Consider the following 21,805-nt stretch of genomic DNA (forward strand, 5'->3'; position numbering starts at 1 on the left):
GAAAAGGGAATGAGCAACGAAAACAAACAACTACCACTCTCAGCTTGTAGTAATACCGCACATTGGCATCGAAACCTAAATCATTCTGCACTGCAGAAGTCTGTTCAAAGTTACGAAAAGATAATAATCAGCCACATAATCATTTTTGAAAATCTCATATAAAAGGTGAGTGAGAGGGTGATGCACAATACCCATGGAGGATAGCTGATTGGGAACCATTAGAGGGTGTACAACATTTTCAAATACAGCAGGGCTTGATGTGGACTTTGTTGCACTGTAAATCTACCCCAGCGTTCCTTCTACAGAACAGGGTGTTTGCATATAAATGTGCACAAACAGTTTAAAACACATCTCCTCACCCAAAACAAAACAAAAAGAGAGAAAAAGCTCTCTTTGCTTTCTGTTTTCGCAATGAGCTCCGCTGACAAACTCCTAATGAATACAACGCATTCATCCTGGATGGATTCTGGTCGAAGCCGTGGCGGCACAGCTGCTCAGAACCGTCGGGCTTACGGGGAGCAGACAGTGACACACTTTTTTAGTTACAATTAGACACCCTTGCATCTGCTTGAGCTTTGTGAACGCTGCACTTCAACTCTAGAGCTGATAGTTGAGGAAAACATTGCTCGATTTACTTATTTCTACTCACAGTAATACAAAGAAAACATTTCGAGCCAAAGAAAATCTGCTCAGCTAATTATTTGGACGTGACTTTTAAACAGATGGAGATTCAACTCAGATTTGGTCGGAGTCTCTGTCAGACTTGATGGCGGCTTCTTGCTCCATTGTTTTGGCGTGGACCATCTTATATGTTCTTTTCATGTCCCTCATCAGCGAGAGAGCTTCTTTATATTCTTGCTTACTGACACCGCTGCTGTGTAGGGCAGTGGCTGGACAGAAAACAGAGTGTTACTTAAAGAAAGAGGACTTTACAGGTGAAATATGTTGACATTCACTGCATATAAGTAGGAAATGTGCATACCTAAAGGGACCACTTTTACTGTTTTACTCTCTCTGATTTCTTTGATCATGTCCTCTACCCTTTCAGTCAGCTGCTTCACAGGTTTCAGAGGTGGCAGCTCCTTAATCTGTGTGCAGTAATTAATAAAAACTTAGTTAAAGTCGCTCGGTTTATTGCAATTTACGAGCCTGCAAATGAAGTTTGCGTGGCTAAACATCAAACCCTTTTCTCTCGCTCCCTGTACGGCGTCTGGATGCTGTCGAGCTTTGGTTTTGAGTCCCTGTAAACATGGAGATTCTTCAGTGTGTGCTCCAGCATCCGAACAGCTGTTTGAATTCCTGCACAAAGAAAGGAAGAGAGAAAGAAAGCGTCAGTATTCTCCACGGGCTCACTGTATAGCCAAACTTTATTGGCTTCGAAACAATTGACAAAAAAACGAAATGGCTACAGATGAAAATACATTCCTCCTTCCTCACCATTGAGCTTGAGCACACGAGGGTTCGGTTCGACATCCATCAAGAAATCAAACTGCTCGGGATTGGAAATCTTTCTCTCCTTGCTGTCTGCGGTTTCTTTGTCTTCAGGAAGAAGACCAAATTCAAACTCAGGTCCATCTGCTGCCTGAGCATGAAATAACACCGACTACGATAAAATGCTGCGGCATTAAATAACATTTAAAAACTTAGTAAAATGATGGATTTTTATATTCCAATGAGGAAAACTACTGAGGAACATACCTGAGTAAGAAAGAAGGGTTTTCTTTTTTCATGGAAGGTGTGGTTTCTGCCTTCATTTTTGCCAGCCTGGCTTTGTGGATTCAGCAGTATTAGCTTCTTTGACACCTTTGGTATTTTTTCATCCACCTCCAATATGAAAACATTGAAAAAATAATGATTCACTCACTGAAATGGAACTTTACAGTGATTAATACAAAAAGCAAAAAGCTTGATAACACACACCAGACTTATTTTTATCCATTTCTGACCAATAAATCATTAAGTTGGCCTTGAAGACCTTAGTGGATGCAAGTCGATTTTTAATGGATTGTTAGCATGACCCCACTCTACGCCCTTACAGAGTTTTATCAGAATTCATCAAAAACGATCAAGTTTAGAGGCAAACGCTACCAAAATTATGACCACCCTGGAGTCAATCACACGTCCTTTCTGCAAAATCACTAAACCTACTAAACCTAAGACTCCAGCCTGGACATTGATACAGCAAAATTCAAAGGATCGTGATCAAACACAAAAAAGTCCAACCTTCCATTTTGGTTCAGTGGACACTTTCAGCGGGCGCTTCACAACCTCCTGTGTTTTCTTCTGCTTTATTTTTATTCCAAGTCTCTCCTGCATGTAGGCCAGCAAGGGAGGGTCTCCTGTATTTAAACAAAGACATGATGAGGTTGTTTCTGAAGCCCCGAACACCTATTTTAAAATGATCCTTTACAGGAGGAATATTACCTCTCCTCCGCGTGGTTATGGGGTTGAACTGAATATCAATTTCACGAAGCATCGGGAAAAGAGTGGCAGCCATCAGTGCTTCCTCCTTAGCAACCTGATGAGAAACCACTGGTGTGTCACGCTACCTCGTTTTCCAAAAATAGTGGATTTATTTATAAAAAAGCAGCAGCACACCTTGTTATCAGCTAGATTGAGGTATTGCAGCGCTGGAAGAGGTAAACTGGATTCTTTGCGGTTCTGCTCCCAGTTGTGTTTGTGAAAGATCTAGAGTGGCCACGAGACACACAAGTTTAATGGGAGAATAACACCGAGCTACAGTGATGACGCATCTAAAAGATCATGGACGAATTACCTCTGAGATTCTTGTCAAATACTGATCGGAAGGCTCCAAGTGAGCAAGTGCTGGATCGGGAGAGATATTTTTAAAGGAAATTTTGGACACACATGTAAATTACACAAAGCCCATGCCGAGTATTTACCGTCTTCCTCCTCTTCTTCAGTGGCAGTCTGCACAGGTTTGGAAAAACCCACCAGTTGCATGAATGGTATTTCAGAAATGCAGTTCCCCTGTAGGCTTAAATGCTTTAGCCTGTAATCAACAATTAAAATTGTTTAATGAGCGTTTTCACTAAATTGCTGTGCATTGTGATAAAGGAGTCCATGTTAAGAAACACTTTGTTTAAAAGTGCAATTTCTCACTTGCACTGTGATGCACAAAGGCTGGCAATATGCATGCAGACTTTTTAAAAGTGCATTTATAATGAATATTTTGTATGCAAAAAGTCTTTACAGGAAAACTTACAGACCTCGTTAGGTTTTTAAGACTGCTGAAGACTCCAGAGGTCAGTTCATTATCATCAAGCATCAGGACTTCTAGAGCTTGAAAGCATGTGTCTTCCTCTTTAGCCGGCCTACACGTAAACGAAGAAATGCTAAATGTGTGTGATGATACAATTAAAGTGAAATAAGATTTTGTATTCTGTAATGTATCTATTCTCATCAGTGACTTTGGTAAACCATTCAACCCCTCATTTACACAAATCAGCCAATCACATGGCAGCAGCTCACTGCCTCTTGCCATGTGGTCATGGTCAAGACAACCTGCTGAAGTTCAATACGAGCATCAGAATGTTTACAGAGGTTGACCTCAAAGAGAGAAAACATCCCTTGACTGGCAGTTCTCAGGGTGTAAGTGTTGTTGATGGTGGAAGTCAAAGGAGAATATCCAGACTGCTTCGAGCTGATAAGAAGGCAATGTCAACTCAAATATCCACTCGTTACAACCAAGCTCCTGTGAGCTAAGAGCAGGAAAAAAGGGCTGTAAGTTAAACAAGTTCACCAAAACTGGACAATAGAAGACTGGAAAAAACATGAAAGCATTGATCCAACCTGCCTTGTATCAGTGGTTCAGGCAACTGCAGGTGGTGTAATGGGACATTTTCTTGGCACACTACCTTAGTCTAAATGTCACAGCCTACCTGAGTATTGCTGCTGAGCATTTTCATCCCTTTATTACCACAGTACCAATCTTGTGGTGGCTGTCTCCAACAAGATATGCCCTGTCTCCATCTCCATCTGTACCATGGAGCTTTAGGGCAGTTCTGTAGTCAAAACACTGTCCAAACCGGTACTAGCAAGGTGTACCAAAGTGGCCTGTGAGTGCAGCTTTACCGGATCAGAAGTGTGAATTTGGAGCATTTGTGCACCCCCTTTTGGTGGGTTTGAAAACTACGTTTGTGAATGTTTCAGGAATGAAATGTGTCATGAAATCATAACCAAGGTAGTGGATAACTTCATGGATCATGATAATCATAACACTTAAAACATGTTGAGTTAACACAGGTTTTAAAAGATAGCCATAAATTATTTCATCTTGGAATATTTTACTAATGTATTTATGGGAGCTGGATTCAGCCAGTTTAATGACTACCACTATTGGATTTGTAAATTTGTAAATCAGGCAGCTTTTTATACCTAAAGTTTGTTTTGTTGTCAGTCATTTAACACAAAGCAGGGCAGAACTGTGTGTCTGTGTGTGTATGTGTGTCTGTGTGTGTGAGGTGGGGATAGAAGACCAAGACTACACTCGCAAATTCTGTTTTTGCCCAGTACCAATGTGCGCATACTTCTGAAGTTTATTCATTTGAAGCTTTTCAGTATAAACGTACATCAAAGTGGGCAGAAAAAACGAGCAAATTCATCATCTGAACTGATGGACGGCTAACGTCTCTTGATCGTGGGTGAAGCGTGGTAAAAAATAGATTGCTATTTCAGGCACTTACAGCTGAGTGGGGTCTTGGTGTGAGGAGCCCAGATTAGGAGGGAGACGCTGAAGCTGATTTGCAGTTAGATGAAGGACCTTAAGACGTGGGAGCCGACCGAGAGAAACAATAGCATCAGGCGATAAGCAGTTGTAGGACAAATCCAGAACCTGCGAGGATTAAAATGCACTGTTCGGGTGAACTTAAACACATTAAAAGAAGAAGGAGAGAAGAAGAAGAAGAAAAATGGCACAGATTTAACTCTTGCTCTGAATGTCAGCATCTCTTTTGTCAGTATCTTAAAAAGCACCGCCGAGTCATCTTACCTCGAGAAGAGGGAAGGCAGCAGCATCAAACATCAAGTCGCTAACCTCATTTAATGACAGGTTGAGTTCTCTTAGAGACACAAAACTACTGAAAGATCCTGCAGCAAAAACAATGGACAGCCTCTGATATGACTTCATGAAAGAGGCACACAGCGATGCTAGAATGAAATTTGCAGGATAATGTATGCATGCATATTCACCTAGAGAGAGGGAGTTAATAGATGCGTTGATGTAAGCCACGTTATCAAACACCTCGAGTTCTTCTGGTTTGACCTGTGACCCCCAGTATAAAGGAACTAATCTCAAATGATTTTAACCAACAGGCTGATAAAGGTAAGTAAAAGTAGGAAAAGGTGGCTCTTACAGAGCTTAGTTTCTGCTCGCTGATGTCCAGAGAACAGAGCTCAGAGGGTCTGTCAACATGATGCAACTGGAGCTGAAAAGGAAAGTAAAAATATATCACTGTTTTTCTAACTTTTGTCAGATAAGCATTTGTGTGTTGAATTCAAGGTTCATACCAGGAAAGCACTGTCTAATGTGACTCCATGAGACGTATCAGCCAGCTCGCTCTCACATTTTTTATGAGCTGCTTTTGTTCTCCTACGTTGATGCCTGTATTTTTGCTCCTCTGCCTCCCTGTAAGCCGCAAGCCAGTGCCCAGCACCTATAAAAGCAAAGATGGATGACTAAAAACACGCCAGCAGGTGTTTTCACACAGGTAAACACTCTTCATTATTGGTTAGTCTCTTCATTCTGGATCTGTCAGTTCTTTTCTCACTGAGCAGTTCATCTGCTCACTAATGAAAATATCTTATGAGCCAGTGACATGGCAACAACCCAGTATATTTTGGCTTAGACATGTCAAGATGACCTGCTGAAGTTTAAACTGAGGATCAGAAAGGGGATTTAAGTGGCATAATTGTTGATTCCAGATGGGCTGGTCTGATACATGTGAGCATGTATGTTCAAAATTTAACTATGATTTTTGCCAACTATGATTTCTCTCAACTAATCCCTCCATTCATACACCTGTATACAGACAGACACATACAGTTTAATACAGTGTAGACAGCTCAGTAGATCAAGCACAAATATTATTTAGGGTATGGCCCAAATTCCATTCATAAAAGTGCCTTTGGTACTGCTTGAACTTCTGGGCCCCTTTTGATAAATAATATTTACTTTGTACTGTACATAGCAGTAGCTCACATTACAGCACTTACAACATTAGAGTAACCAGCTAACTTGGTTTTGGTGCTGTTCGTTTTCACTATATTTATTTCACTAATATAAGTTAGTTACAACCTTGCTTTATTTCAACATACCGTCTCGTCTTCTGTGGTGTGAAGTCCCGGCAGGGAAACATTTTATAGGATAGCTCCGCCCTGCGTCAGCGGTGTAGGACGCTGAAGTCATCCTGACTGCAGCCTAATCCATTTATCACCACACTATGTTAAAAAAAACTGCTACAATGTGTTTGATCCCTAGCTTCAGTGTAGCTCTCTGTATCCTAGCAACAGCACGTAAGACGAGTGCCGCTTCTCCCGTCCAGCAGGGGGCAGTAACATTTCTTTTTTAAGCTAAAGGCGGAAGAGACCGGTGAGTTTAGGTGTTCAAAGATTAACTAAAATGGCAAGATGATACTCCGCCGGGCCAACCTGAGCCATTCAAAGACACGCTTACACGTTTACAACCAGGAAATGCTTTATTTTGTGTATTGTTTGGCAAATAATTACTCTCGGTAGATTTTAAGCCTGACCTGTGTTTGTTTAAACCGGCTAGTTAGCTAGCTTCTGTGTAGGGCGTCCCTGCGGGGGAAGGCCGTTTTGGAGCGGCGTAGGTAGTGACAGCCATAACTGATATGTAGTCATTATTGCGGTAGTGCTAGTAAGAAAAACACAATCAAATACGAAGGTCCATATATTCATTTGCATAAAGTCGACGTTTAGTTTAGCTGAGAAGCGAACGCGGAAGGGAGCGTAAAAGTCTCTCTCGGTCTCAGGTACGGCTTCGTTTCTGATGAACCAACAGCATCAGTGTCGTGAACATCAGAGGTCTCCGGTTTTGCGTGCGATTATAGACGGTATGATGTTCAGACAAAGATCACGAGTGGGACCTGTGAAGAGCGACCAGTGAAGGTAAGGGCTTTGTTGTGCATGCACGGTGCGCGCTGTTTGTGGCAATGCAGCGGTCTGTGTTTATGGGGAGCTGCTGGAGTGTGAACTCTTCACCGAGTCTGTGCTTTGAAGGTTGTTATAACAAGACTATAAAAGAAGCTAAGGCTCTGTCATGCATTTTGGGACATTTTATTGCTCACAGGAGCTCTGATCCACCATGGGAAACACGTCGTCGAAGGGAGACAGCGGAGAAGAACCTCCTAAAACAACTTTGTTTGAAAGGGAGCCAAGTGGGATAACATACAGAATCCCTGCTCTCGTCTATCTGAGGCACTGTCACACCTTCCTCGCCTTTGCAGAGAAGAGATCCTCACCCTGTGACAATGACGCCAAAATTTTCGTTATGAGGAGAGGCACCCTGAAAGAGGATGGATCCATGCAGGTTACCATTGCCACATGATCACTTTGATTTTCATAGTTGAAGTTAACATGATTTGTTGTCCTCTTTTCAAATGTAGCCTTTGTCATGTTTCTGGGATTTTGGTTTTTGTTTTCCAGTGGTCGTCCAGTCAGGAGCTGTCTTCGGTGTGCCTGCCAAACCACCGCACTATGAATCCTTGCCCGGTGTATGAAAAAAACACCAAAACGCTCTATTTGTTTTTCATCTGTGTGTGGGGCACAACCACGGAAGCGAAGCAGATCCTGACAGGTAAGAACAAGACTCGCCTTTGCTACGTCAGCAGTCGAGACGACGGCCAGACTTGGAGCCAAGTGACAGACTTAACTGACAGCGTGATCGGCGAGGCCATTCACAAGTGGGCCACGTTCGCCGTGGGCCCCGGCCACGGTGTTCAGCTTGAGAACGGCCGACTGATCATCCCTGCGTACGCCTACTACATTCCTTACAGATGCTGCTCCTTCCCCATCCCTTGCACAGTCTACCCACGTGCACTGTCAGTATATAGCGAGGACTTTGGACAGACGTGGCACATAGGTAAGATGCTGCGGAAGAAGTCGTGCGAATGTGAAATGGCCGAGATCATAGACCACGAGGGCAGGAGCCACCTCTACTGCAATGCTCGTAATGCCGGGGGCCACAGGTGTGAGGCTCTCAGTGAAAACAGCGGCGTCTACTTCGACAAGCCCCACATGGCCCCGGAGCTGGTCGAAACGCGCTACGGATGTCAGGGAAGCATCATCGGCTTTCCCGCTCCGGAATTTGTCCCAAACGACGACGCGGAAAGCAAAGCTTGCGGCACGTCGCTCCTATCACCAGACACGCAAACCTGGCTCCTCTTCATGCACCCGACGAGCAAGTCCAGAAGAAGGGACATGGGTGTGTATTTGAACCGATCCCCCCTGCACTCATCCGGATGGGACAGACCCAGGATCATCCACAGCGGGCCCAGCGGCTACTCGGACCTGGCTTACAACGGGGACAAGGATCAGTTTTCGTGCCTGATGGAGTGCGGGAAAGAGAGTGAACTCGAGCAGATTGCCTTCGTGTCGTTCTCCCTTAATGATGTCATGCAGACAGGCGGCAGGAAAGAAAAGCGTTGAGCAGTCTAACTGTGGTCGCTTTTATTTCTGTGTTAGCAAACGAAGCTCTCTGACATTCCCCCACTGCCTAAAAACAAAAAAAGGAAAAAAAAAATAGAGAGAAAAACAAAACAAAAAGCCACTAAATATGCTGTGCAGTAACATCCGTCTGTGTTTACTATTGTTCCACATTCTGGAGATGATAATGCATGCATGAGTCGTGTGTTTCGCTGTCTCCTTGTTTACATAAGAAAAAAAGTTATTATAAGATTAAATATTATTAATATGCAACAAGCTGCATAAGGAAGAACACTATTCTGAATAGGCTAGGTGGTTTGTTTCAGGCATGCTGTGCTGGACTGTCACTTAGAGAAAAAAAAACTGGCTTTGCGTGTAGCATGTTTGATAAGCACTTCATCCCCGTTTGCATCTTATTAAACTGCCAGTGTTTTCTGAGCAGCAGAGACAATTTGCCTACCTCTTTTTATTTTCATACAAAGATCATAGCAGGCCTTGGAAAGAGTTTCCTCCATGCTCAGTCTCTCCTTTTTTACAAGTCATGTGCTCTGATTCACGTATGCCTTCTTCTCCACTGTTTGGAACTGTCAGTGCTCCCCCCCCCCCCCCCCCCCAGCCCCCACCCTGCAGGGTCACAGTCAGTGCCGTAAAGGTGGCAATAAAACTGGAGGGAAAAGATGCATCCAGCTGACCAACTTCATCTAAGTTTTTCTTGGTTGTTTGTTTTTAAAACATGTGATAGATTAAGGCTACTTTTTACCGCGCACATATTTTTTTATGACATTAATTTTCAAAAGCAATACAGCACTCCGTTATTGTTGATTTCCGGCGCATTGAGCATGACTTTCTTTTCCCAGCGTAAAGTGCGTCGCTATGACCAGATACGACTGGCTCGCTATTGGTTCGCTAATGACGGCATGTGACATCAGATGAGGACTCGCTATTTATGAAGCCACTAGGAATTTGCACATGCGGAATATTGTACCGTGTGACTTTAATGTCCCTCTTTGCCTGTTGTTGTGCGGCAGACAAGAAAAATAAAACATTTAGAAAAAGAAGCCCCGAGGTGGCATTAGTTTAGTTGTGTTTCTGTTGTGGAAAGTGACAAAAAAAAAACCTGCATGAAACGTGTATTTTAGTAAAATAAAGGTAACCTGTGATCACCTGGCTTCCTTTTTTTTCCTTGTGACAACGTAAAGTAATTGAAGAGCTTGTAAAAGCTGACTCAGAGCAGGAAAAGTAAAAGAGATGGTTGTGTGCGTGTTTTTTTAAGCAGTTATAAAAAACACTTCAGATGCATTCCCATGGCAGCAAACAGAGGCTGAAGGGCTCCAGCTCGCTGAAATGATGTCGAGGACTTCTGTTGTGAAGCGGCCTGTGGGGAGTTTAATGTGATTCAGCAGATGTGCAAACAGAGGGGGAGGAATTAAGGACAAGCGGGAGCTCTTTATTTCCCCCTCCACCCTCCCAACTTTCCTAAATAATAAATTTCTACTCATATGGGAGTTTCTGATATTTTATATATATGTGTGTGTGTGTGTGTGTGTGTGCGCGCGCACTTGCATGACCTGAAAGCCAAACACGTGAAAATACAGCAATAAAAAGGAGGTCCACTGTAGCTTAGTCATATTCATCCATTTATTGTATGGTAGCAGGTGAGGTCAGATTAAAGGAGTCGAGATTTAACTGGCTTGGCACAGTGGAGACAGCATACATTAGGAGAATGAGGGTTGTATGTGTCCTTGAAGCAAACGATCTTTTTGAAATGTGCGAAGGAGGTTATTCTATTGGAATAAGTGCATGTGAAATGCACAGCGGCGCTGTCCTGTCCTTGCCTTGGCGAGCCCACTGCAATAACTACAAAGTGTTCGAATTATCAGCAAAGACCCAAATCAACATTATTTTAGCTTGTCTTCCTGTTTCTGACTCCCATATGGTGTCTGTGTAAAACAAATATTTAAAAACGGTCCCTAAATTAATAAGAACAAAAAGGATTTTATGTCTTAGATACTGCAGGTCACTAGTATTATCAAATGTTTCTACTTCAAACAGCGTAGTTCTTCTTTCTGAATATTTTAAGCAGCAGATTGTTGCACATTTTCATGCTGTGGTAAGTAGGAAGCCATCCTTATTGTAACAAAGAGATATCACCCAGTGGTCTGTAACACAGAGCAATAACCTTCATGAGGATTTGGCTGCAGAGGCGAGCCTTACGAGAAACACTGAGCTGGGCTCATTCTCAGCACTCTGATGGAGGCTGAAGGATTTCAGGCTCTTTATTGACACAAATGCAGTAAATGTAGTCGGTGCACGAGTGCTCAGCTCCACTGCATTATTACATTTGTATTAGGGTTTTAGTCAACACAGCAGCAGCTACAGGTTACCTGGGATTTCAACACCGGGTCTGACCTCTAATATAATCGGCTCACTGTAGGACCAAAACAACAGCATCTGGGTAAGTTATGAAATGTGCTTTATTAGATGTGGGGGCTTGTAGATCTCCAATGTGCTTCTGAGCATCTTTCTCTCTGTTTTTTCTTCTTTCTTTATAACCTTATCCCCAACTTGTTTCACCGCACAGAGGATGAATCACGTGGCAAAACCTGTTTCCTTCTCCTTCTGTGTTGGCGGTGAGGACGTCAATATATTTCAGCACATGTGTTTCATCCGTCGCTCCGAGGGCACCTGGGAATCCAGTAAGAGAAAGCCTACCGGTGCTGGCGTCACAGATGTTTTCTGCTCGCTGTAAACATGTGTGGCGTCCCAGCGGGCACGGCACAGAGCGCCGGACACACAGCTGAGTTATTGTTCTCGTACCATCCATCTGAAAGAGTCAGGGGTGAAGAGCTGGCACACATTTAACAGGATGTAAGCAGGGAAATAAATGCAAGGCTTTCTTGAACTTGTGAGCTTTTTAGTGTTTTAAATCCACCTGCGATTTAGTGCTAACCAAACCCCCAAATGTAATTGTACAATAACACTACAAGGTGCAAATTTGACTCCTTTGGATGTGCAGCTGAATATTTGTGGGGCTCATACTGTAAGCCAGCGCTTGCACAGTGATCAATCAGATGTGGACCTTTGTTACAAATATAGTCTGTTATTGCACGCAACAAAGCTGCCTGTCACAAACGTCACCATCGTCAACGTACAAGAAAAGGAAAAGTTTGATCAACTCATTGCGTTTCTTCACCCGAACAAAAAGCGCTAAGGAAAAGAAGGAGCTGATTAGTGTAAATCCACATAAGCACAAACAGTCCTTAATGCCAGATTTCACAGAGAGACGTTTTTCCCCCTCTGAGAAAGAACAGTCTGACCATGAATAATCAAAGTTTTTTACGCTTTAGTGAGGAGATTTCGAATTTCTCTGAAACAACACATCTCCCTGAGCCTTTTCACACACACAAAAAAATATCACTATTTCCACGGTCAGCACCCGTCGCCACGCTCGGTCAACTCGTGCTGTTTTGGTGCAACACAAAGAGGCTCTGTTATATCAGCAGCAACACAAAGGTGCAGGCTAACCTCAAATGGAAGGAACAAACTAGCTTTGCAGGTATGCATTATGCACTCAGTGTTATCTGCTGGCTTCTGTTGACTTTAGTTAAGAACATTCCTCTGCCAGTCACTGCTTAACCACAAATAAAATAAAAATAAAAATATGTAGCTGAAAGCTGCTTTATTTTCTATCTGCATAAAAATGTCGAACAAAATAAAACAAAAATCTGAAGCAATTACAGGTTTAAGTGTCTTAGTCATCTAAGTATGTCCATCAACATTGTGTTGATCATCAAAGTGTACATAAGGAAGCTAAAACCCATCAAGGGAGCACATGATATGCGAGAATGAAGGTTGTGACTAATCCTAGTGCTCGCGGCCCATATGCCGCCTCATATGCAACTCGTAAAATTGCATCGCACATGTACACAAATAAATGGTGGTCCAAAAATGAACGTGGAAGAGTAGCTAGCAGTTGGGGGTTTAGCGTCACACCTGTGATTAGACTACTCCGGGTTTTGGAAGTACAAAAATCTCATCTGACTTTCTATTAACAGCTGAAAGAAGGGGGTGCAAGAAGCTTGAGTTGGCTAGTCCCAATGTAAATGTTTGCACGTTTGCAGGTTCAAAAACCACTGGACTTCATGGAACAGGGTATGTGCTTTGTCCCTTAAGTAGGTTTGAGCAACAGACATGATACATTCAGAATCAGTTGTCTCTTCTCTTATTATTATTTTTTGTTTGTGTTTTGGTTTCTCTTTGTTGCAAGACAGTAAAATATAAGTTAGGCAGGCAAAGTTACATTTTCAGGGTTTGATTGAAGGACCTATGTACACAGGAAGCTACGCTCAGTCGAACTGTACATCATGACAGACTCACAGAGAGCCACGTTTCAGCGGCTCCTTTAAGAAAACCTTCATGAACCACAGACTTGAACTTTCTCTTGTTACGTCACCGTCAAAACACATGAGCCTATTTACAATATATTGCAACCTCGCGTCTGCTGAAACAACTCCGGTGTATCAAAAAACGCCACCTCGGAGATTAGTTTTCATGGCAAATCACAAAAAAAGAGAAAAACAAAACAAAAGACACCCCCCTTCACATTACAAAGTATTGAAGTCATTACAAAACTAAAGGGAAAAAGACAAAGTGCACAGTATAAAATCTGTCGTGCATGTGTTTGAGAATGGGAACGAATTTGGAGCGATGCAGAGAGAGAAATGAGCAGAGAAGCTATGTTTTCAGGCTTCCACAAACAAAAAGAAACCTTAACATTAATCGAAATCTTACCCTAAGCGGTCTGTGGTAAGACTCGTATCACATTTGATAAACTCACACTTATTGTTTTTATTTACCATCTTTTTGAAAACTTAACGTTCACCACAATATGTCCCAATCTTTGTGTCAGACACCCAGCAACCTTTCCACTCAGTCCAGCAGTCTCAGACCTGCGACTCGAGATCAGCAACTCGGCACCGCTGAAAGTGATGTCAGCATCTTTTGACATAGTTTAGGACGATGCAAAGATTATATGCAACATGGACACACAAGCCGTGTCTGCAGACTGCTGGGAGCCTTTAAAGCGAGCGTGCCCAGCAGGACGGTTATGTCGGATAAAACTATCTGACCGCTTAGAGTTTAAAAAATAAATAAATAAATGGCTTACAAGGGCACTGCAAATCTACATAAGCCGTAAAAAAAAAAAAAAAAAAAAGCCATGCCACATTTACACCCTGTTAGGGCTATTCTGTCTTAAAGGGACATGCGCACAGAGGAGGCAAACGGACCGCTGAGATAGCAGCAGGGTTGGGAAAAGTCACTGGCTTTTGATTTCTGATTGCCAATTTGACAACGTAACAGCACACATAAGTTATTATTATTATTTCAACATTTCTGCCAGACTCAGTTCTAACTCTGTAACCTTCATGCTTGAAATTCATTTGCCAATTTTTCCTTTTAAATCACGTGATTGAAAAAAAAAAAGTAATACCAGAGTGGCTTATTTGCTGTGGGTTTTTTTTTTATTACTTCACAAGTAATTCATTGTTCCCAACCCTATAAAGCGGTGAGTGTGGCAGAGCAGTCACATGCACACTACGGGAAATGTTCGGTTAGACACATGAGGACTAACCTTTAGCTCTCTGGCTGCTGGGTACTAAACATCATACAGAATAACAGGCAGCTGTGAGGGGAGGAGACTCACACGTCTAATGAAAGCACCGTTCACGCAGTAAAGTTGCATGTTAGGGCAGAGGTGGCCTTTTTTTTCTTTCTTTCCTCATTTTAGGATTGACATTTGATTGACCAGCTTTAGCCTTCCTCTATGTTGAAATAATTAGTCTGTGAACAATCAACAGTGAGCAATATATGATCGATTATGTTTTTTTTTTTCTTCCACAATTGAGAGAGTTCTCTTTTTCTTTTTTCCTTTTTTTTTCTTCTGCATGATATAATGTACTGCGCAGAATGGATATGCGCACATACTGGAAGCATAGATGTTGCCGAGGACATGCAAGTTGTTGAGTATACAGCAGAGCAAAAAGCGATGTTTCCCCAATATCAAAGTCTTCTTCATCTTCTCGGAACATCGTCGCTGAGATTTGAATCTTCAAGCGCGTGACTCTTTCTTCGAGTGTGGCTTGTTTCCCAGCAGGGCGTCCATCTCAGTAACGGTTTGAGGGGTCATTTGAGATAAAATCTGAAAGAAGGGGAGGATGGCTTTAGCTTAAAGTGTCATCTGCTGTTTTTTGGGTGGTTCTTTTTATTGCGCACACAACATAAAAGCATATTTGAATACAGCACATATTTACCCGGAGGGCACCCAGATTCTCAAGAAGCTGGTCTGTATTAGAAACACCCAGAAGTACTGAGCTGACTCCCTCACTGCGCAGACACCAGGCTGTAAAAAGAGCAAACCAGGAAAACTTTATCGCTGGAGGAATATCAGTTTGTAACCGAAGTAAAGTAGCTGATTTTTTAGACTTCTTTTAAAATAAATGTTAACAGATTTAACCAGTGGTTGGATTCCATTTGAAAGCCTTAATGAGGCCATAAATATACAAAGCACTTAATTAACAAGATCACAGATTATGTAATGTTATTTTCATGCAGGAGACATAGATTTTCTACACTTCTGCCAGAACCGTTACAGCACTTCCTACCTGCGTGTGTACAGTAAGATTAAACATAATGAATCAGTCATTTAAGGAGTGAAAATCATGCAAATATGAATCGATTCAGCCTCAATCTGCAGTCACATGATGCGAAAACAAGCAAAGCTGCATCTCTGTATGTCTGCACTAAAAAATTAAGGCCATTTGCTCGGATCATACCGATGGCTAACTGTGCAGCAGTGCAGCCCAGTCTGTCTGCCAGTAGATGGAGCTCCTTGATTTTAGCCAACTGCCTCCGACCCTCCTCACTGTTCACTCGCTCCTTCAGCCACTGGTACCCCTTCATCAGGACCAACATGGAGAAAATCACTGATGTGGCACTGATTCACACTGTATGCCGATAAAATCAAGAACTATAGTGAGGCTGATGTGGAGCCAGAAGAAGTGGAAGATCAAACTGACCTTCATTGCTGCTCTGGAGCACTCCGGTACACCATCACTGTACTTGCCTGTGATTAAACCACAAGCGAGCGGAGACCAGGTCATCGCTCCAACACCTGACAGAGCGAGGAAAGTGTGAATGAAACTAATGAAACTTAATTAAAAAGACGAGATAAATGTTGCTGTGGGATTTTTGGATGACTTACCGATCTTGTGGTAGAGTTCAGGAAGCTGCACTTCCACTTTGTCCCTCTGGAAATAGTGATACTCTGCCTGCTCGCACACAGGTGGTATCAGGTTGAACTGGCGTGCCACTGAGTATGCCTCCTGGTGCCGCAGAAATGGAAACACAATGCAATGGTAAGTGATCAGCGTTATCTGGAAAAAAAGCTGACACTCGTGAATTTGTGAAGAGTAAGACTTTAAGAGTGAGAGCTCAGCACCATGATTTCCATTGCGCTCCAGCGCGAGGTCCCCCAGTACATAGCCATACCCTGGTTTATTACAAACGTCATGGCCCGTACAATCTCTGCAAATCACAGCACACGACATCTCACTTAAATTACATTCATTTGACAACTCTAACGCATCTGATTAAAGCTTATTTCCACAAATAAAACATACCACCACATAAAAACCCTCCATATTTGTGCTACAACAATAATAAGCGGTTCAAACTGACCTTCCATCGGACTGTTGACATCATTTCTGTTGGCAAAAACGATGTCCACATAATCTAGCTGGAGTCTCGATAGGGATCCTCGTAAACCTGTGATAAACACGAGTCAATTATTGGACTAAGAGTCATAACTTTAAGGCACAGTGGTGTTTTGAGCCACCGCTACACAACAGAGAGTCTAATTACAGTGTCAATAGCTTTGCAGTTATTTGGCAATAAACCAAAGTATCAGGCTGCATTATATTGACCTGGCAATCATGCTCAATGAAGCGTAAGGAAAGGACCAAAGTTATTACATTTTTTTCCTCATTGAGACATGAGTGTGTGTTTGGAATTTCATGGAGTTTCATCCAGTAGATCTATAAATACGAACTTCATGCTGGTGCCTAAGGCCAGATCAGATCATAAAGGGATTTATTTTTTACATTTTAAGTTTACATGGCATCAAAATAGCATTCAGCTCCTCTCAAGATATGGTGGAGGGTAAAATGAGTGATTCTGTTTTATGTTCGATTTTCTGCTTCTCAAATGTTCTGGGCAAGCGTCTAACCTTGGGTAAGTCAGCAGTTGGACTTATTTTTCCTTAGCAAAGTGAAAAATAGTGCATAGAGTCGAAATCTGAGCGTTGTCCCTGCACGCGGTGCAAGCCTTAAGAGCTGCACGTAGTTCACTCATTATGCAACGGCCCCAAATCAAAAGCTTCATGACAATGACATAAAAAAAGTCATTCAAGTCCAAGGTAAATGGTCATCCTGCGGCCGTGCTGCTTACAAAAGGAACAAAGACCACCACCACATCCTTTAGCTTTTTTTAGGATTATTTTTGGAACCGATGAAATGGCTGGAAAACAGCAATCAAGACATGTACCTTCACCTGACCTCTGTATTTTCTTTGACCCAACAAATCTGATGACAGGCCTCTGAAACATCCTACCCATCAACATCTACACTTAAAGCGATATAGCTTCAAAGTGAATGCACCTCATATCCCAATAGTGTCCACTGACATCACAGTTAAAAATGAAGTTGTGCTTACTGTGACGTGTTACAGTACGCTGACTGACTGAGTCAAACAACGCTCACACTAAAAGGTAATGGGGGCTTCGAATGAATGATAGCAACCACATCATTAGTGGTTGAAGTAACACACAGGAAAACATGCCATACAAAATAAAGATGCAGTGCAACCTAATAAAGCAAGGCTTTCATTTATAGTCTTTAATGTATAATAAGCCTAAAGCTAACGCAGAAGTGCCACAAGCTGCAGTTCCTCTAATGGCCACTTGAGGCTGGCTCCATAAGCGAGCTAATCCCCATAGACTCCTGTGTTAAAATGTCCAACTTCAGAGCAAAAATAAACTCGTTTATAGTCTCTTATAAAAAATATGTTTGGTCTCTAAGCAAATTTTTCCCTTTGTGACTCTTCTATGTGGGCTGGATTTTTTTATATATGTAAATCACCACTTCAGCTTATATCAAAGTTCTGCCAGCTGTGCGCTAAGTTTCACCTTAGCTAATTTAAGTCATTGAGTGAGAGATCCCCACAGTGTCAGTGGTGATGTTGTGGTCCAGCTCCAAATGACCCATTTTCTATTTTAAATTGTCAGTTTAAAGTCAAGCTGCAGAAAAATATTTATCCAATGTCTTCTCCTCTCACCGCCAACCAGTCGTGGCAGATGGCTGTCCCTCCCTGAGTCTGTTTCTGCTGAAAGTTTCTTCCTGTTAAATGGTAGTTTTTCCTTCCCACTGTCGCCAAAGCACTTGCTCTGTTCGTCTTCTCAGTATTATTGTAGGGTATTTAACTTACAAAATAAAATGCCCTAAGGCAACTGATGTGTGAGCTGTTGAATTTTCTATAAATATAACTGAACTGAAATTTATTTAAATTGCTTTCAACTGGACCAGAATAACCCCTTATTTGGTTTACACTTTGCAAATACATGAGCAGACTGTACCTTCAATAATGTGCTTTCTGGAGAGTCCTCTCTCCGTCTCTGCCCTGTGAAGTTATGAAAATACAATTCATTGATCCTCATTTAAAATAATGAATGGGAAAAAGCTGGGTTGAAGAAATGTGAAGAGTCTAGTGTTTTAGTCTTATACTTACTGGCCTCCCCAGTAGATTTTTGTCGTAATGACAAAACTTGAACGCCTGGCAAGGACAGAAGTCGTGAGTATTTTGATTGCAGCATAACATTTAAGTTAAGGGAATCAGCTCATCCTAAATCTAATAGTACGGACAGTCTTTTTCTCTTTCTGGTGTTAAAATTAAAACATTTTATTACCAATATGTGCCTCTTAGGCAGCTGGGTGAGTCAGCCACCATCTCTGATCAGGGAATTTAACATTTTTATCCTTTTTAGTCTCTCTGAGGATAAAGCTCTACATTTTTTCCCCCAAGTATGGCTTTCCCTTGAGAGAATTTAATGGTGTGCCGCTATCAAAAGTAATAAAAACATGTAGTAATGCATTTCATCTCAGGAAGGGATTATTAGGGATTATTTAAAGTAAATCTGTGATCTGGTCGAGTTAAAAAGGTTTGCATGCCTGTGAGTCAGTTCGGAAGAATGAGTAATCTCACCTCCAACCTTTCTTCTTGATAATGTTCCCTAGAGTAATTTCCGCCCTGTGGAGAAACACATCATTGGTTGTGACGGGCTGAGGCTAATGAACTTTATTTGTTTGTAACGTTTAACGAGAGAGTTGATAAAGACACGCAGACCAAAGAAAACAAGATTAATGTAAAGAAGAAGAATGGAAGACGGTAGACAATAAAAGACGACATCACATAAAAACAGGTTTAAATTTTTGTATTTGCTGTGAGAGAAATCAGACAATTTAAAAAAAAAAGTTTAATTGAGGCTCAGGAGAGGAAAGTGAAGTCTGACCTTCCAGAGGCGTACACCTCCGCTGTGTCAAACAGGTTCACTCCGTTCTCATAAGCTACGGTCATCAGGTTCTCTGCCATCTGAGAGAACACAAAAACTGAGACTGAGAGAAGCAGACGGCGGATAAATTCCAATTACCCAGAGGTCGTTCATGAAGGGCACTACTCAGGGAGGATAATACAGACAATATCTCACCAAGCTACAGCAGTCTTAAGGCCTGTCACACATATTCCTGCGATCGTGAACACTGAGATTTGTTTACAGTGCGGTATTACACAAAAAAACAAACGAGTGAAGGTGTGCTGGAATCGATTTCTCATACAAACACACAGAGAGAGAATGCTCACTTCATCAGAGATCTGCGATCCAAATGTCACCCAGGTGCCTGAACAAAGAGAGGGAGGGAGAGACAGACAGACGGATTTTATTTAAGAGTTTGAAGCTGAGCTGAATATTTCCCTGCCTTCATCCCAACTTACCTAACCCGAGACAGGAAACACGTAGGCCCGATTTTCCCAGGTTCCTATAGAAAGGGAAAAAAATCAGGAGGTTAGATGAGAAATGCCTGTAAAGCGCGCACACACACACAAAATGTGTGGGCAGTTGGAATATATCTGGACATACAATCTTCAAACACAGTAAGTAAGATGTATGATGAGTGATGAGCAATCCTCAGTAGGGAGACACTGTGGTTAAGCAGTGATGAGACTAAGAACTGCAGCCTTTCGAGCTACTTGTATCTCTAAGTGGAGTTTAAAAAAGATGGCAGCTGCAATGTTACACTGTATTTAACACACATTTTGTCTTATTTGTTTCTACCTAAGCCTCCGAGCCATCTGAAGTAGTTTCGGTTTGTTAATAATCACATCCACTCACAACTACATTACAGCGTTATAAACTATTTATTCACGTCTATGAGGGAGCTGGCTCACTGCTTTACTGGACACATTAGGATTTGAAAGCTAAACGTCGTCTTAATATGGCGATGTTGTTGATGATATCCTGATTATTCTGTAGCAGCATGTAACACAAACCTGGTGTCACATGTAAAACAAAAGTACGACACAAAATTAAAAACCTGACACAGATGTAATTTATTTCTGTCGTAGTCTCCGACACTTCACTCCTCCACTGCAGCTGCTGAGTGAAAGTCTTTCTCGCCTCTGGTAAAATGACTTCCTCTGTCTAATTATTTCTGAACAATTGACCTTTCATCCCTCGTATGTTAGCAGTTCAGTGTATTACAGTGGGCCAGTGAAACACCTGGAGGGGACGGAGCTCAGCGCTGTTAGAGAGTCCCGGCAAAAGCTTCTTTGGTCTGCACAATAAATGGCTCAAAAATGCTCTGTGAGCTAAAGAGGAGTCCATTAACCGACATGCCACATCTGATTATTCAGACAGCTGAATTTTGAAGGGCAGGCGGGGGAGAAGCAGAGAGCTGCATTTCTGACCACAGGAGCATGTATAGCTGAAAATGATGTGGGCTTCATGCTTTTGCTCTCCTGTGTGCTCTCCCCCATTCTAATTAGCCGGGGAGCCAGCTGGAGAGCCGGCAGAACTGCAGTGCACCTCGCTGCTCGCCGTCTTTTCATCTCCAGCGCCTCTCCCCTCTCAGCTTGTCTGCCTGCGTCCACCGCAAAACAGCCAAATGCACAAAGACAGACTGTCACAGCATTTAGACTCAGTCGAACAAGTCCCGCTTTTATTTTCCTGGTCTATTTTCTATTCCCAACCTTATGCTATTTTTAGATTCCTGCATATGTAAGCATTTGTTTCATGCTCTTTATGTGTGTGTGTGTGTGCGTAGTGGGGGCATCAGACTTTATGTGAGCACTCCATGTGGGTGTGAAATACATATTGTTTGTGTCATTACGTTAAACTGTTAAAAAAGCACACAGGTGGAAGGTCAGGAAAGCTATTTAAAGGGAAATGTGTCTGCGGGGTTTGGATGTAGCTGATTCCTTGTATGGTAAGCTGGCTTTTCTTCGTGGTTCGTCAACCAATGACAACTCTGTCTGTTCTCTCACGCTGACAGCCACTTTGAACACTGGGAGTGAATTTAAAATGAGGCACATGGGAAAAAACATATTTCAGAGACTGGGTTATTTCAAATGAGCTACCTGAATATTTTACCATTTTTTTTGTTCGTTTTTGTTGGCTTTTCTTTTTTTGTAGTATCCATCAAATCAGTCCTTTTTTTGTCTCAACTTTATTTGGATGAGAATAAAGGGGATTTTATTTATTTTTTGTCAAGCAACATTTGACAAGGTGGGGCCAATAACAGCATCCGGAAAAAAATATTCCCCACAGTTTTAATCAGCTTCTAAAGCAAAGCTTGAAACTGATTCAAAATTGCTTTTGAGGTAGCTTCTGTATCTGCACACCGGGAGAAAATAAACAATATGGTTTATACCCAACTTTATTTTTGTTTATTACCTTCTTTTTATTATTCTTTTTAGGGAACTTGAGAAAAACTCATTAGAATTATGCGTGATGGCT

At 42.1% G+C, this 21,805-nt stretch overlaps 3 protein-coding genes across 7 annotated transcripts in view; 1 reads left to right on the plus strand and 2 right to left on the minus strand.

Moving 5' to 3' along the window:
• xrra1 (X-ray radiation resistance associated 1) lies at positions 1-6,529 on the minus strand. Of its 2 annotated transcripts, XM_085174347.1 has the most exons (17): positions 6,337-6,529; positions 5,530-5,675; positions 5,376-5,447; positions 5,212-5,284; positions 5,012-5,109; positions 4,707-4,855; positions 3,231-3,335; positions 2,904-3,013; positions 2,777-2,826; positions 2,599-2,688; positions 2,425-2,518; positions 2,224-2,339; positions 1,699-1,824; positions 1,438-1,582; positions 1,184-1,299; positions 983-1,088; positions 1-890 (listed from the first exon to the last, which is right to left on the minus strand). In XM_085174347.1, exons 1-17 carry the CDS (start codon positions 6,425-6,427, stop codon positions 736-738), a joined length of 1,842 nt encoding a protein of 613 aa, XP_085030473.1. In that variant the 5' UTR covers positions 6,428-6,529; the 3' UTR covers positions 1-735. The 2 variants fall into 2 exon arrangements, with proteins under 2 accessions (XP_085030473.1, XP_085030474.1); XM_085174348.1 differs by lacking the exon at positions 3,231-3,335.
• LOC146509767 (sialidase-3-like) lies at positions 6,500-14,702 on the plus strand. 4 transcript variants are annotated; one of them, XM_085174351.1, is made up of 4 exons: positions 6,518-6,610; positions 7,014-7,149; positions 7,331-7,570; positions 7,687-14,702. In XM_085174351.1, the coding sequence occupies exons 3-4, from the start codon at positions 7,346-7,348 to the stop codon at positions 8,686-8,688; spliced, it is 1,227 nt and encodes a 408-aa protein (XP_085030477.1). In that variant the 5' UTR covers positions 6,518-6,610; positions 7,014-7,149; positions 7,331-7,345; the 3' UTR covers positions 8,689-14,702. The 4 variants fall into 4 exon arrangements, 3 of the variants coding, with proteins under 3 accessions (XP_085030478.1, XP_085030477.1, XP_085030476.1); XR_014876412.1 differs by lacking the exon at positions 6,518-6,610 and having other exon boundaries at positions 6,617-7,149; positions 7,687-11,140; positions 11,267-14,702; XM_085174352.1 differs by lacking the exon at positions 7,014-7,149 and having other exon boundaries at positions 6,500-6,610.
• The window catches only part of LOC146509768 (voltage-gated potassium channel subunit beta-2), an 18,728-nt gene continuing 9,272 nt past the window's right edge, over positions 12,350-21,805 (minus strand). Inside the window, exons 2-14 of the mRNA XM_085174349.1 lie at positions 19,786-19,829; positions 19,654-19,691; positions 19,307-19,386; positions 19,000-19,044; positions 18,526-18,570; positions 18,374-18,417; positions 16,423-16,509; positions 16,184-16,269; positions 15,947-16,067; positions 15,762-15,856; positions 15,519-15,639; positions 14,997-15,085; positions 12,350-14,884 (exon numbers count right to left, since the gene is read on the minus strand). Coding sequence (XP_085030475.1) covers positions 14,795-14,884; positions 14,997-15,085; positions 15,519-15,639; positions 15,762-15,856; positions 15,947-16,067; positions 16,184-16,269; positions 16,423-16,509; positions 18,374-18,417; positions 18,526-18,570; positions 19,000-19,044; positions 19,307-19,386; positions 19,654-19,691; positions 19,786-19,829 — 985 coding nt within the window. The 3' untranslated portion in view covers positions 12,350-14,794. The remainder of the gene's footprint in view (positions 14,885-14,996; positions 15,086-15,518; positions 15,640-15,761; positions 15,857-15,946; positions 16,068-16,183; positions 16,270-16,422; positions 16,510-18,373; positions 18,418-18,525; positions 18,571-18,999; positions 19,045-19,306; positions 19,387-19,653; positions 19,692-19,785; positions 19,830-21,805) is intronic.

The sequence above is a fragment of the Neolamprologus multifasciatus genome, chromosome 10 (genome assembly GCF_963576455.1).
Source record: "Neolamprologus multifasciatus chromosome 10, fNeoMul1.2, whole genome shotgun sequence".
NCBI lineage: Eukaryota > Metazoa > Chordata > Actinopteri > Cichliformes > Cichlidae > Neolamprologus > Neolamprologus multifasciatus.

Coding starts and splice junctions, on each gene's coding strand:
- xrra1 (XM_085174347.1), bottom strand. CDS start 6,427: ATGACTTCAGCGTCCTACACCGCTGACGCAGGGCGGAGCTATCCTATA. Junction 5,676..6,336: donor ACACCACAGAAGACGAGACG/GTATGTTGAAAT, acceptor TTGCTTTTATAG/GTGCTGGGCACTGGCTTGCG. Junction 3,336..4,706: donor CACCAAGACCCCACTCAGCT/GTAAGTGCCTGA, acceptor GTTTACGTGTAG/GCCGGCTAAAGAGGAAGACA.
- LOC146509767 (XM_085174352.1), top strand. CDS start 7,346: ATGGGAAACACGTCGTCGAAGGGAGACAGCGGAGAAGAACCTCCTAAA. Junction 7,571..7,686: donor AAGAGGATGGATCCATGCAG/GTTACCATTGCC, acceptor TTTGTTTTCCAG/TGGTCGTCCAGTCAGGAGCT.